The following is a 16,237-nucleotide window of genomic DNA, read 5'->3' as shown; positions in this document are numbered from 1 at the left end:
TGAAATTAAGCCACAACTGTTCTGTTTGGCAACCGATTTGCACAATTGGATTATTTTGTAGCTTTGTGACCTTTAAATGTTTAGAAAATAAAACCACATTTCTGAAAATCACGTGATTGGCCCCGATTTCTGAACATGTGATCTGATCCCGAGCAGCAACTCATACCCATATCATCAGAGATGCTGGCTTTTGAATAACAATCTGGATGGTCCCCGACTCCAGCTTTTTTTTTTGGATCATGATGTAGGCAGGGCGGCCCGGTAGACCAGTGGTTAGCACGTCGGCTTCATAGTGCAGAGGTACCGGGTTTGATTCCAGCTCTGGCCTCCCTGTGTGGAGTTTGCATGTTCTCCCCGGGCCTGCGTGGGTTTTCTCCGGGTGCTCCGGTTTCCTCCCACATTCCAAAAATATGCGTGGCAGGCTGATTGAACACTCTTAATCAGTGGTCCTCACTGAGAAAGGCTGTAGGTCCCCCCCCCCTTTTTTTTTTTTTTTTTTAATAAGACCAAAGTCCGGTCCCATGCACGGCGGTCATGGGGAGCAGGGCTATATGCCAATTCAGTATGGTCAAGCCAAGCTTATACAAATCAACACTCCTCACAACCAACCAATAATGGGGTGCATGAAAATAACAATTATTCACTTTACCAGTACACAGCAAATAGTGAGAGGTATTGTGTTGAGGCAGAGGAACTCTTTTATTTTGTTAAGTTGTGCCTGCTTAATAATAGAAATAGCCCTTTTAGGGAAATAAGACATTTTTACTTCAACTTTGTTAAACAGTAGTTGTCTTTTTTTCCTTAATTTAACAAAAGCAAAACAAAATACTAATTTTTCCAAAATAAATACTAAACATATTTTCATTTGTACAATTCCCCTTTTCACATCCCCTCTGAAATCATTGAAAAATATATCCAAAGAGGAGTTAAGAACCATTTTAAATACTGACACAAGGGAGCACAGGAATGTACAGTGCTGTTCTTCCACTAAAGGTGAATGCAATGTCTGAGGAATGCAAATATTATTTGAGGACGCCATTGGGATGTTCATTTACCATGTTGCGGTGTTCTGCTGTTAAACAGCTGCAAAGGTCCCGAGTAGACGGGAGCAAAACTGCACACATTCGAAACCTCCCACGATTCGTCTTGTCTAAATTGTCTGTGTGCGGCTCTCCTGTACTGAAGCTGTGAGCACACTGTGGCGTCGCGCATGCGTCTGTTTCCTGACACAATCATCCATTTTGAATGCGTGACGCTTCTGTATGGCCACACCTTAATTTCAGAGGAGCCAATCAGCGCATCTTATCGCCGACATGCCCTGCTCAGCCATGAACATGAGCCAGTTCGTCAAACATTATTCACACACAGTCGCGCTGCTGCGTCCTCTGCAATACATCTGTTCGTTCACGCAAATAATAAAACGGATAATTTTAACAAGCGATCGCGGTAATGCGCAGGTTATAGTCCAAAAATATAAAATGTATAACGTAAAAATCACAAATTTATTATTTTATACAATTTGCCGAGGGTCCGGACAAAAGAGGTCGGCGGTCCGGTCGTGGATCGCGGTCCGCCAGTTGAGGAAGACGGCTCTAAATTGTCCCTAGTTGTGAGTGTGAGTGCGAATGGTTGTTCGTCTCTGTGTGCCCTGCGATTGGCTGGCAACCGATTCAGGGTGTCCCCCGCCTACTGCCCGGAGACAGCTGGGATAGGCTCCAGCACCCCCCGCGACCCTAGTGAGGATCAAGCGGTTAGGAAGATGAATGAATGAATGAATGATGTAGGCATTGAATTTTAAATGAGTGAAAATGTTCAAAAATAAAAAATAAATAAATAAATACATACAGTAAACAATAACAAGCAGTTGACCAGTTTAATATTTAATATTTAGTTTCTGTTGCGTATTCCGTTTAATTAAGGAGGAAAAATATTTACAAAGCATTTTATTTCGTTTATTATTTAGTTTTTTTCTGAGATTGCACACAACGTCACAACTTCATTTGAATTGGGGAATATGCTTGCACGTTGTTGGCTGTACCTTTGCTTTTCGTGAATTGTAATCGAATGCATTAAATTTCAAGGAAACTTTAAACTCAGCAAGCAGCCGAAAAGAGCCGTAGGGCAGCATAAAAAAATAAAGCTTTTCTATTTTTTCACATTGATAGTCAATCATGATTTTGCTTTTCTATCCGATCATTAAAATTGTGACAAACAGCTAGCTTTGATCCAAAAGTGTGATGATTTGTAGCAGTAGACGTCAACAATTGTCGCAATTGTTAGTGCTCGTTCTGTTCTAGCCTGGCTGACCCTCCTACACAATCCTCCACTTCAAACATAGCTCTCCACCCACATGCACAACCTTTCTCTCCATTTTCCTCCAGTCATAACACTCAGTCCAGTCTCTGGCCTTGTTTGAGACCTACTCCTCCACCCATGCCAACTCAGCCTTTGCCTGGAAGCTCCGTGGAGCCCCCCCGACCTTACAACCTCTGCACCCCTTTTCAAAACCATCATTCTGTAAGGCCCGAAGCACATACAGATAAGATGCCTGCAGAAATCAAGTGGGCTCGGCAGCTGAGCAGATTGAGAGTCAGAGCTCAGTACCCAAGAGATGCCCAGAGGCTACAAACACTGCAGATAGCAATGTGGGAAAGCCAGGAAGTGGAGACCGACAACATGAGACTTTCTGACCTCCTTACCGGTCTATCTTTTGCTTGCACAATACCGCCTTGCAAATCACCACCCACCAAGCCTTCGCCACATCCATATCCGACCCCCTTTCCTCCTTTCAGATGAAGAGAAAGCCTTGCTCTATGCCGACTCAAACTGACAGCTTGAGCCAAAGGCCACCACAGGCTTTTTTGGAAGGACATACTTGTTTTCATCTGCGAATATCCAGCCGCTAGGGAATTTGAATGTGACATGTTCTATTAAAACAACATTTTAAAAAAAGATGCATGGAGATCAATGTCTTTTGAAGTTACACTTTGTTGGAGGCTTTAATGGCAGTCCTTTGAGTCCGATTAGCAATGACAAAGCACGTCAACCATTGTAGTTGTTTTGTTTGTTTAGATAGCTGCCTCCAGTTTGCAACATGAGGTGCCATATGTCACTCATCAGCTAAAAGTAGCGCACTTAGAAGAATATTCCTCTTATGAGCTCATCGTTACGCAAAGGACAGAAAGGACGACTGTGTCTCTATTACCAAGAGACTACACAAATATCTGAAATGAGAGCATTGACATGCGGTTTTAAAACTCAGAGGGGCCAGACAACTAATGCTTTCACGGGATAAAAATAGCTTGCTAACAAACTGTTAGTCTACTATGAACGAATTAGTCGAAGGTTTTGTGGGTTTAAAAACCCTGTTTAACCTCTATCATGTTTAACATGTTTAACACATTTATTGTATGATGTTACAATGCTCTGTTACACGCAGGGGAATTATGGAATGAAAGTGAAATAAAATTGAATGCAAAAGTACAATGCTTTTCGCCAAAGTAGTGCAGGACACCTTGCTACGATTTTATCAGTCAGACTGAATTAATGCTTCTAATATCATGATTTCTCCATTACACTATTTAATATAATTAAAATGTGGAGCGCCGGGGCCATAAAGCGGGTCGTTGAAGATTGTAATTCCGCCATAAAGCTATGAAGCATGAAAATGTCACTTACTGAGTAGTCGCGGCCTGACAGCGAGTGAGTGGAACTCTGTAGGGAGAGAGAGGAGAACAAGAATGACCTTTAAGGAGCATTTCACTCCCTGACACAGACATGATGAAGCAGTGCCGCTTTAATATCAATATTCACGTTAACCTTTTACCTAGCCCGCCACGTATGCCGCAAATGCAGACTGCTACCCTATGTTCAGGCCTACACAATGGCACTAAGTTATCAGTCATATACAGCTCATATATTTGCGTTTCACAGAGGAACGGTATAAAACGATATATATTCAGCATCATTCTGAATACAAAATTGTTTGGATTTGTGTTTGTCCAAACAATTCTTTTTTTCCCCTTTTTAATCATATTTTTAGCAGCTCTCATTGTTCAAAGTGAGCCCCTGCTGATGTACATTGCTTACACTAACAACTTGGCTGCAAACAGAGTGGAGGAAGTTAATAAAAGCAGAGTGAAAAGAAACACATTGTTCTCTGTATGATATGGAAGCAGTGAGGTGGAAGGCAATCACACAATCAAATGTGCTGACCATTGCCGGAGCATAGTGACCCGAGATACACGATATATCGTATTTTCATGACTATAAGGCGCCACTAAAAGTCAAAGAGGACTTTGAATGATTATTGCAGTCAAGAAATGTGGACATTATGGACATGAAAAGAGAACACTCCAACTTTGTTGCTTTTGTTTACCCGGAGGATGAACCGGAATTACATATACCGTATTTTCACGACTATAAGGCGCCATTAAAAGTCTTAAATTTTCTCCAAAATGGACAGGACGCCTTATAATGCAGAGCGTCGCGTGTATGCACCGAGTTCCAAAGCCCGACTGAGAGCACCTCTGGCCGACACGCTGTTTATATAGAGAAAAGGCGGAGTGAGTGATGACAGGCATGCGGAAGTCCGCCAATGCTAAAGGCACGCCCCTAGCAGGTACCTGTGCCAATGAGTGAAGGGTGAGCGTGTAGGAGGTGAAGAGAAAAATGTGAGTACCGGTACATTGTAAAAAGGCTAAATAAAGTACAACCGAACACAGTTTTGCTTCCGTTGCCTTTTTAAAAACGTGTTCTTAGTGTGTGTGCATGCATGCTTTACCATGCCCGGCTGCGCCCAATAATAAAAGAAAAGTTTTGTGTATTTGTCAAATACAGAAATAGCACCCCTTACTGAGACTGCGCCCAACAACACGGTGCGCCGAATGGTCGTGAAAATACGGTAATCAACAATATTTAGCTGAGGACCCCATGCCTGTCCTGGGCAACGCTACACGAGAAAAGACAGACATATGCACCAGCTCGGGTCGTGGGATATGGCTAAAATTTAATACAGATATTTTTGCCAGATATGTTGTTAGTGATACGATCACGATATTACTTTGGGGGTCAGTGAAAAAAAATTCTAAATGTCAAACCAAAAGTATTTAAGAACATATTGACAGTGATCAACAAGAACAAAGCCGCAAAAAAAAACAAAAAAAAAAAAACAATTCAATTCACATTTTACTGCGATTGTAATTTAATGATAAATAATCTTATGGTAAAATAGACATGTTTATTGTTTTTGATATGATATAATTTGATTAATTTCTTAACGTGTGTGATGTCCAGACAGCAGCAGCCGCGTGTGTCCCTCCTCCCTCTCGCCCCCCACAAGATGAATATCATCTGCACATTTTAACTGTCGATCAACCCTATACTTAGGAGAAATGTGGCTGGTTGAACTGAGATTTACATGCAACACAAGCATGGCAAGGTTACGTGACTGATATCGTCCTCACTTTAATCGGGATTAGGGAGTCTAAGATGCCAAGACCGATATCGATGATTCATGAGGGTGATTGGCCGATACCATGTAAAATTGGATGCAGTGTATATTTTCTATTTTTTTAACTTCAACTACCGAATTCTCTTCAATAATCGATTAATCGGATATTGCTGGAGAAAAATACAATGGAGAAAAAAATTGGTTGATATCAGGATTAATAAATAAAAATCATGTTGGTGGGGCAAAACATACAGGTATTTTGAATCATGCTATCGTCTCTCGCTTCATTGTCGTATGATTTTTCAATTAGCAAAGGGGGTCCATGAAAATTGCAAATCTGATTTTTTGGGGGAAAAAAATCTGAACTCCTATTCGAAGGCCATATCACCCAGCCTAACCCACAGGCAGATCTTTATTATTTATCAAGCATTTGGGAGCACAATGTTGCATCTTCTCCAAGCATTACAATGCCAACATCAAAGTCTGTGAAAGTTCTTCCATAAGGCATACCTACATGAAACTAAATAATCATAACAAAAGAATCGGGTTCCAAAGGCAATTTTTCAATAATTGATCAGTCATTTGAGGGCTCAATGAATCCCCACAAAGACCCCACAGGAAGGGGAAGAAAGAAGTAGGAAAGTGAAATAGCTAAATCGTAAAAACTATAATCATAGCCAAACACTGCAAAGAGATATTAAGCCCCTCCTGTGATTTCCTATGCAGCCATCTAAATGCCAAACAAGAATAGCATGGATACAGAAAAGCCTGGATTTTGTTCTCCGGCACAGTCTGTCTTCACCCAGCAGGAGCACCAATCTTGAAATCACAACCTCTACTTCCACTTTTCACAGCTTTTATTCTTCTGTCTCGATAGGCAATTTCTCCCCCTGGCCTCTGGAGTGAACTTTTCTGCTCGACCAATTCTATCCACGGGTCTACTTTCAATCCAAATAACCTCCCCCATACCTTCACCAGAACCCTTTCCTTGCCTGGTGCCCCTCATCCATTCTTCCACACCTGTTCTAGGCTTCAGCACTCATCAACGCCTGTGTGCCCCCCTGATTTGCAGGACAGCTCCTGTGGTGATGATTAGGCAGAGGTCCTACCGTGAACCGGAAAGCAGGCTCTGCGGGAATCAAAAGGCTATTCCATGTCCATCTCAAACTCTCTGATCCCTTCACTATGAGACCAGGAAGGGGGAGGAGAGAAAGGGATGAAGAACTAGACATGAGGTAGATTATGGAGACAAGAACAGAAGTATTTTCGGGTGAAAAGTTCGATCGATGGTGTCTGTGTGTTCCCACACCAAGTTTAAACAGGCTGTGTACATCTAGATAAATACGTAAGTCTACACGTACAAATGTTGTGTGCGGTGCATGCACGTGTGCTTCGGACATAAGACTTGGGTGATAGGAGGCCAAGGCCATTTGGAATTAGCTCAACGATGTAGAGTTCATTCAACATGGCACATTCTGGGTAGAAAGAGGTTTATTTAAATGATAATGAGGGACAATCCATTGGATTTAGAACTGGTGAAGGGAGAAAAAGAGAGGTGGGAGCAGGGGGATCCATTAAAACGCCAGCGGTTCATAAGCCATAGGGTCGGCATATAGCTAAACACTCTCTCTTAAAAGCCATTATACATGGCTCTCAATGGATTTCTGCAGTGCTTAGGACTTCAAAAGGATTTAAGAACCCACCCCAGAGAGCGAGAATTTGGGGGAGGGTGAAGGGATGCATGTGTGCGTATGTGTGTGCGTGTGTGTGTGTGTGAGTGTAAGAGAGAGAATGCATCGGTGTTAGTTGATAGAAAGAGAGCGCGCGGATGCTAGCGGCATGGAAGGGTTAACTAACAGCTCGCGAGAAGAGAAATGTTGCTAAATCCGCCCCCTAATCCTCTCCACATTTCCAGGCCCACCTCCTCCACCAAGAAAAAGAAAAAAACAAAAAACAACTGAATGCATAAAGAATAAAATAGTGGGAGCGACGAGTGGGTGGTGTTAACACTTTCCCATCCTATGTCATTGTTTGTATCACTGTGGAGAATTTGAAGGGTGGAGCTATCATACGTGGCAGTAATATGAGGAGGAAGGTGATGCAAGACTATGTCATCGGTGGAAGTTCGTCAAGTCAGGTGGCAGGGTTTATTTGTTTGATACCCAAACAGCAGCACTGCACTCAGCAGAATAACCCCCCGGACCCCCATATTTCCCTAATCCATGCGTGGCTTAGTGCTGGGGCACAGCACCATACCGCAAGCATAATTACCAAGTCAAAATAAACAGATCAAGAGCCAACCATGGCAATGAACAAACAGCATCCCTGGCACTTTTTAACATCTGCTCCCAAATTGATGCATGATTGTTTTTAAAGGCGGACAGGCAATAACATCCACATCACATTTGTCTCTGTTTCTTTTGGCGAAGCGACAAGAGAGATCCATTTCATTTGTCATCAACATGGCATCCTTAACTAGAAGCGCTTAAAGCTGGTGAGACTTTGATGTGTTTGTGTGATGTGAGCACATGCAATGCTAATTAGTGTTCTTGTTTTTTTTTTTATTATATAAGCAAACAAAAAATGTAAAGAAGGCAATGTCACAAGGTCTGTGATGCATGGCATTGGTTAAATGGAAGACAAACTCCAACTCAGACATGGGGAGACAGACATGAGAAATACCAAGAGAGCCAGATGGTTGGCCACGCATAGATGTGGATGGCATCATGACAACCGCCAACGTCTGTGTGCCATCTATTTGGCAGCATATTAGAGAGATATTCCACTGTCAGCAACTGCAGCATGCAATATTCGGCCTACTCCTCCTCCACCGCCCCTACCACGATTGCTTCCACCGTCACTCATTCATGGCCCCTCCCTCTCAGAGCTTGTCATAGATCCCTGTCAGAGCTGTCAACCAAGGGCGTGTTTTTATGTGACAAGCCCTGGTCTTCCTTCTGACTTTTTCATTAAGAGACATCCTATTGTACTAAACAAATGGTTGTGTGTGTGTATGTGTGAGAGAGAGAGAGAGAGAGAGAGAGTGAGAAGACAGTGAATGAGAGAAACAGACACTTTAATACATCGAAACAATGACGATGAGGAAGTGAGAGATTAGGGATTTTTAATTGGGCTGGATTTTCAATCGGAGCATTGAATAGCTTAAATCAGTGTATTTAACAAGTTCATTAAACCGTTTTCCTACCATCGATTCAACAGTGCTGGAGAGGGAAGTCTGCATTTGCTTTCTCGCTTCCTGCTTTTGACAGATAAATGAACATTCTGATTGTGTTTAGTTTGGCGCTACCAGGGTGCTGCTTGACAGGCATTTGTTGGGAGGCATTTCTACATTCATTCAAAATCCTGCTCTGGATTTAGCATAAATTCTCATTACTTTCCCAATATCTAAATTGTATTATTTCAAGCCTGACATTAAACCAATGCATGGCTTCAATTTTCCTTTCCCACCTACTCATCCTCTAAATGAACTCGCATATGAATTCTGGCACAGTTATAATTGGAACAGTTTCCTTAACTCATTCCGTGCCAAGGTCAGGCCACACTTGACGAAACCCTGTTAGGTCATGTCTACAGTACATTTAACTTTGCCACAGTTGAAATAATGTCGGATAAATTAGATGCTGTGTGACAAGCTTAATAACTCCCTGTGTACATCTAGTTTAATTACCGGTATGCTTTGTCAACCTTTTTTTTTTAGATGAGAGTTAAAAAAAAAAGACCTGGACTGCTGGAATATCTGCCATCTGATTTCAACATTTGTTGGGTTTGTTTGCCTCCTTAGGCCTTTTCCTATAAAATGGAATTTCTTTCCGCTTTGTAACAAGAAAATTCATATAGCAATATGGAAAGCACTGGCAGGATCTCACCTCATTCAACTGCTCCTTGGTGTTGCTCCTGTGAGGTATGCTGAAGTCGGGCACAGTCTCATCCTTACAAAATTTGACTGGAGAGAACATTAATGGTTTGATCTGGAGGACACAAGAGCAAACACAATTAACATTCAAATGTCTTTCCTCCCCACGGGAAAGCTCTCCGTATAGAGTAGGCAGCAATGCACGGCAATGTGGGATAGCAAGAATGGCTTCAAATAACTATTGATGGGCTGTCATTAAAACAACACAATTAGTTAGAATGGTGTATTTCACATGAGTGCTATTTTTGTTCCTTACTGGTAAATGCCTTTACAAGTAGAGTTTGTATATCCTCCTTGCGCTTGTGTATGTTTTCTCCACATACTGTAGTTATTTTAATATCCTATTGGAGGAAATATGACCTTTGGCTGAGAACAAGCATTTTCAAACTGGGCAGCACAAACATCTCAGTTTTAAGATTTTATCCTACCCCATCCAGAATCTAGATGCAATGTATCAGATAGAGCAAACCAACTCCACAACATAACCAAACCTTTGTATTCCAGACATTTTCCCTGAAACTGTGTGTCTCGTTACGATACATTTGGTACATTTTGGTACAAAATTTGAAGTTAGTTCAGTGACCATTGCGGGATTGATTTCTTTAAGAGAAAGCAACCAACAATGGTGCAAGTACTGTGAGTCACATCCTACCTTTGCTGATACAACAGCAAAAACCTTTGGTATACAATCTTCCTTTATCGCTTGTAAGGAGAAATGGAAATGGAAGTGTTTAGCAACTCAGATGATGGTAATCCAAATACTTCCAAATAATCTTGGATGGCTTGTTTTATTACAGATTATTCAGACCTGCAGCTGGCGGGCATCCAAATTTCCAGCCAGATGGAATGTTGGCCAGCTATGCACAGAGGTGTCTGGGCCACTCCAGCACAGGCCAATCACAGTGCCCGTGCTACCTCACCACCTTGGAGTTAAAGTGGCATTGGCTGCGGGGTGTATTCCATTCAACCAGCTATTTACAAGTCGCACCTCCCCTGGTGACATGCTTGGTCTCCTGATCTCCACTGTAATTTAAGCAGATCACTGCTACAATTAACCTTTCCCAGTAAATATCAATTATGGCCCCCGGCTGGGCAAGAATTAAAAGGGTCATCAGCTAATCTGACAGGTCCTGAACACTACCACCTGACAGGTGGGGGAAGGAGGCTCAGAGAGTGTTTGTCTACCCTTGTGCCCACCAGCTCACATGCCAAGTCGACGTAATTCCCTTTTAATTACACTGCTGCTGCTGGGCAAGCCTAACGATTGGCCATCGGGCGTGAACAGCCCTCTGCGATCGGGAATGACATGATGAGTTTAAAGTAAGAATGGCAGAGAAAAGGAAAAAGTCAAGGCAAAATCAATCTATTACATACTGGCTATCGAAGCCAGAATTTCCCCATCTCACTGTCGCAGTGCGTTAGTAACTGATGCAGGATGTGGGGTTTTCCAGCTTCATAGCGTCAGAGGTGTAAGAGAGGCACGACACTCAACGAAGCAGTGTGAAGTTCAACACCCGTGACACACTGTCCACGGAATCCTTATGTTGAAAGCAATTGTCGCTCAAATGTCGCCGCACCTGCATATTGTCATAAAGTCAAGCTGTTCGGCTGTGTGATCATACAATGTGAACTGCAGTTTCCTGCTTCAGCAAGGTCTGTCTCAAGGGAACAGGCAAATTTAGCAAGACTCTTGTGTTACACTTCCCATTTTACTGGGACTGCAGTGTGAAAGTGTCAAAAGAGAAATGTGACATTTAGATCGAATCAAATTGGAATTTTGATTTTGTCTCCTTGCTCTCTCTCAGCCTCAACACTCCTCGAAACTAAAAACGGATTTGGTAGTTTTGAGTTCCCTTTGTCAGACAACCAGCAAAGACACCTACAGGGTCTTGTTTAGTGAGTTAGAAGGCATAGATAGAGGGCTCTATTTTCATATGTGGCACATACGAATTGCTTGCATATCTTGATTTTTCCGTGGACCTAAGACTCTCTAAAGCTGCACGGGAATATGTCAGATCAAGTTTGACATTACAACATGGCGAAGATGTGTTTTTTGATGTACACACGCACATCTGACAATTTGGTGGCAGGAAATCTTCTATACGAGATGCCTTTTTTATCGTCATTATTCTCATTCAGAGTTTGCTCCGTGTACAATTCACCGAGGGCACGGGCAAAGAATAGGAATCTAGAGGGCTGAGGGAAGTACTTTAAAATGGTACGTGTGAGCTACGATAGTCAACAGTCTGGAAAAGTGCATCGCTTGCGTCCGTCTTAGGCTTCTCATCATGGAATGCGTGCACACGTGTGTGTGTGTACGTGCGCGGTAAGGGCCGATACCGGGACGTTGATTGATCGAAAAGTCGATCTTCGGTCCAAAAGGTTTGGGCACCCCTGAAGTACTCTATCTATCTATCTACATCTGTCTCCCGCTGAAAATGTGTGGCGGATTATGAAGTGCAAAAAATGAAAACTGAAATGCCGGGGAGCTGAACAACTGAAGTTGTACATCAAGCAAGAATGGGAAAGAATTCCAACAACAAAGCTTCAACAATTATTGTCCTCAGTTCCCAAATGCTAATTAAGTAAAAGGAAAGTTGACAATATACCATTGTCACAACTTTTTTGGAACATGATGCACACATAAAATTCAGAATGAGTCAATATTGTCCAATATCACAGCTTCATTGAAATTGTACCATCATTAAAATGTAGAAGCCAAACGTCCTCATTTCGTGGAGTCACACTTTGTGCATTGGTTCTGAATCTAACCCTATTTGCCCAACAGTGTTATGCGTTTTATTGCTGAGTAACATTTTGAGTCTGTGTTGACGCCAAGATAATGAGTTTATTTATTTGGAGTTTAAACTATGGACAGAAAAAAAAACCAAGCTAAGTGAGAACCTGTGTTTTACATGAATAATGTACAAGAAATTAGTACCATTAGTCTCGCTATTGAACATGACTACAGTCTTTCTCTGGAGGCCGCTGCTCTGTGCTCTTTAATTATCTTCAAAGACCCTCCAGCATCTTAATCCCCTCCACCACCCCCCTGGTTGAGTGGTGCTGACTTTGTCTGCTCATTTATACTTTAACCCTGGGTGAAGTCACAATCCCCCCCCTGATTAGAAAGGTCTTATCAAGGCAGTGACAGAGACACTGGAGGCCCACGTCAGTTCACGTTAGGCTTGGCAAACGCTCCGTTCCTTTTCACTGTGTCTTGGCACTGCAAATGACTTTGAAGCCTTACAAGTAGACTGGAGGCTGCTGGGGGTTGCTTTGTTATCCCACCTCTTTCCTGATGCCACCTCATTCACCTTGCAGGAGGTTTGAGGGGACACTGGAAGACCCCACAGTCTTCCCGAATCTGCCCCTCCTGGGATTGAAGAAGCTGTTAGGACAACCTTGCTTTTCCTACCGCTTTCCTCGCCTCTTGCTCTCGAGCGTCTCTCCCTAGTCAGCCATCACCTGTCAGCAGTTGTAAGGGAGATTGTGCTTCACCCTTGTGTCCGTGTCAGTCTTTATTACCCTGAAATCCTGGACTCCCCCTCCCCACCCACATGAGAAACTCTTGCATGCGCTCGTCAGGTGTTTGGGCTTCAACTGCAGAGGCGCTATAGATTCACGGGCACGTAAGAATAGGGGGCTGGGCTGAGAACAGATATGGATACTTCCTCTAATTTGTTCTGAAAAGTGTCCTGTGCAAAGGACCCTCACCCCCATTAACCCAGTGACAGCCTGCTACCGCAACTCAGGGAGGCGTCCGATTTGTGTGTGCGAAGGATCCCGGCGGTGTGGCTGGCTGAGGCACCGCAATGCTGGGCTCAATCTATTGGCTCATTATCCCCCCCGCCTAGGCCGGGGTGCAGACAAGTGCACTTTAGGGCCACAGGCCAAATTGATTCATCTGCCTTCATTTTCTTCAGGCTCAGAAGTGGCAGCTGCTCAGAGGCAGGGGGAAAGAGTTATGGCGAGAGACAGACGGGAGTGTGGGAAGGAGAGTCAGAAACAGAGTGAAATGAAGGAGGAGGGGCATCAAGAGAAGGCGGCATTGCTGGCTTTGTTCCTCATCCATGTCTCATTTCACTCCCCCCCCGGACCCCCTCCTCTTTCTACTTTACAGCACCACTAACACCTCCATCGCTTGAAATCGCTGTCAAGGCGGGCACTTGCTCCCACCACAAGTCCCAAGTTGGAAATTAGCCCAAGGACAAGCTAGTGGATTTACTACAGGGAGAGCAAATGGATTTTTGCTTTTATTTTGACGAGTCCCAGTACATCCATTATGCCTTTTAGCCATGCATTATTCATAGAGTGCGCCTTATAATAAATGTCCACATAAAAAATGGTACACATATTATACAATGCCTAAAATGCTCTTATAACTCTCTTCCCTCGTCTACCCAGAGCTACAATGCATTTGAAAGATGAATCACAAATATGAGACATGAGAAACCGTAGGAAGTTGACGTTGCTATCAAGCAACAACACCTGAACGCGAAGACATTAAAGTGAGTACAACTGAGGTTCAAAACTGAGATGGTAGTGGATTAGGGCAGTAAAATAATGCACATTAAAGACTAACCGGGGCAGCGGGTGACCATTATTGTAACTAATCAGTCAACCTGTAAAATGAAACCACCTCCCCGACTGTGAGTCCCAGCCAGCAATGACCCCATGAGAGTCTGAATTCCTGTGGGATGCCATTTAGAACAGACGAACTGCAGCAAAGGATCATTCCCAGTGGACCCCGGGTCTCTCTATCAACCCCACCATATGCCTCCTGTAACGGAGCAAGACAAGTAAGGGGTGAGTTCAACACATGCACGCACACAAATCGGCCCAGCATGCATGTTTTTGGAATCGTGCTAGACACATGAGCCACAGGACTGGACTTCACACTATGAAGTCAAATGACTAAGTATTGGTGTTGCTTTTGATCTGTGTTGCTCTTCTTTTTTTAAAGTTACAAACAACACGACATTGATCCATTGAGCTTGCATGTTTCTCTACATTTGTTAATGCACGCTGCATCATCAGTGAGTTTTGCAAAACAGATACAGGTAACCTCAGAAATGCTGACACTATTTGACTCAAAATTGTGTTTGGGTCAATGTTGGAAATCTGTTAAATATTTTCAGGTGGCTGTATAGGCCACTGAAAACACATTTTAGCAAAATGGTCAACAGCATTATAATTAACCACATTTTCAAGATAATTGGACAGTCTAAATACATGCAAATTATTAATTAACATATGCATCAATAAATCAATATGTGTAATTCAAGACCTGTATATTCAACTGCCGTACAGTATTTGATTAGACCTTTTGAATGCATGAAACAATGCATCACGCAATAAGAGAATACATTTTTATTATATTGTTAGCTAACATTTGGATCGGATGTATTGTCCCATGTTGTGGAACATAAATTAATTTTGAAAACGGCCTGTTTTGTTTACTGATACAGCTTGGTTCAGCTGGTTTTCCACATGACCTAAAATTAGAGGATCGTATTTCCAAGTACTCTCAAAGACCTGTTGAAGGATCTGTCAGCACCACGAGTTCCTCTTGATGATGCATCATCGGTTGGTTGATGGGGTGATGGCGTTTAGAATGATTTGAGTCTCTTGAACTTAGAAAACTGTTTCACAAACATTTAACATGAACTGCTGTTCAGCATTGATAATGATAGATCCAGCACTAAACAAGATTGGCAAATTGTAATTAAATGACTGATAAAATGTTTATAATGTCTCGAAATGAAGGTCCAAGTGCAGAAACCACACAGTGAGTTTTATGATAAACGTGTTCATCATTTATGACTCAAATCCTGAAGACTCAAACAGACATCGATAAGGACTAAGCCCTTATCAGTTCACAGGTCATCTCCTCAGAGCAGGGGTAGGAAATTCCAGTTCCTGGAGAGCCACACCCTGCCTGTTTTTGATCTTTCCCTACTCCGTCACACCCGATTCAATTGATGATGATTGTCTCAGGCTTCTACAGAGCAAGCTGATGAGCTGCTCGTTTGAATTAGGTGTGTTGAAGTAGAGAGAGAGATCAAAAACTAGCAGGATACGGCTCTTGAGGAACCTACCCCTGGCTCAGACAGACACTGAAATCTTACAATGTGCAATAATAATTGTTTTGACTTTCAAAATTTGATTGAATTTGAAACAAATTTTCTTTGTAAAACAACTTCTAATTTCTGATCCGCTTTATCCTCACCAGGGTAGCAGGGGGTGCTGGAGCCTATCCCAGATGTCTTCTGGCAGGAGGCGGGGGACACCCTGAACTGGTTGGCAGCCAATCGCAGGGCACACAACCGCACTCACACTCACACCTACGGACAATTTAGAGTGTTCAATTAGCTTGCCATGCATGTTTTTGAGATGTGGGAGGAAACCAAAGTACCCGGAAAAAACTCATGCAGGCATGGGGAGAACATGCAAATTCCCTCTGAACTGTGAGGTCGGGCAGGCTCTGAATCTGATCCTGTTGAAAGCTGGTTTACCGTTACGGCTTCTCACCCTGTATACACATTGCGATGCACAAGTTACGTCATATCGGGTCATTTTCAACAATGCTTATCATGTACGTACGGCCACGGGGGTACATCGCGAACTGTGTCAGAGAAATGAAAAGAAGAAATCATCATTTTGAATGTGTCTTCAACGTGTGGCTCTTAAATCAATTCTGGCTAATATATCAAGTAGTGTAGACAACATTAACTTTGTGGAACCATTTACCACGGAGTTGCTCCAGATGTTTAGGCCAGCACCTCCATGTTGAGAAGGTCCAGTGTCATTCTGGAGGAAGAACACCACGCTCATGAAGTCTGTATAGC

General features: G+C 42.9%; 1 protein-coding gene across 10 annotated transcripts in view; it reads right to left on the bottom strand.

Annotated features, from left to right (window-relative positions):
- Nucleotides 1–16,237, bottom strand: part of fbrsl1 (fibrosin-like 1) — a 362,003-nt gene that overhangs the window by 216,517 nt on the left and 129,249 nt on the right. For 8 of the 10 annotated variants that reach the window (XM_052066950.1, XM_052066943.1, XM_052066945.1 and 5 more), the window contains exons 3-4: nt 9,340–9,441; nt 3,679–3,714 (exon numbers count right to left, since the gene is read on the bottom strand). In XM_052066950.1, coding sequence (XP_051922910.1) covers nt 3,679–3,714; nt 9,340–9,441 — 138 coding nt within the window. The remainder of the gene's footprint in view (nt 1–3,678; nt 3,715–9,339; nt 9,442–16,237) is intronic. The other 2 variants (XM_052066948.1, XM_052066949.1) reach the window with 1 other exon arrangement.

Source organism: Hippocampus zosterae, chromosome 6 (genome assembly GCF_025434085.1).
Source record: "Hippocampus zosterae strain Florida chromosome 6, ASM2543408v3, whole genome shotgun sequence".
NCBI classification, from domain to species: domain Eukaryota; kingdom Metazoa; phylum Chordata; class Actinopteri; order Syngnathiformes; family Syngnathidae; genus Hippocampus; species Hippocampus zosterae.
The sequence above is the reverse complement of the archived record's forward strand: the minus strand, read 5'-3'. Positions and strand labels throughout refer to the sequence as shown.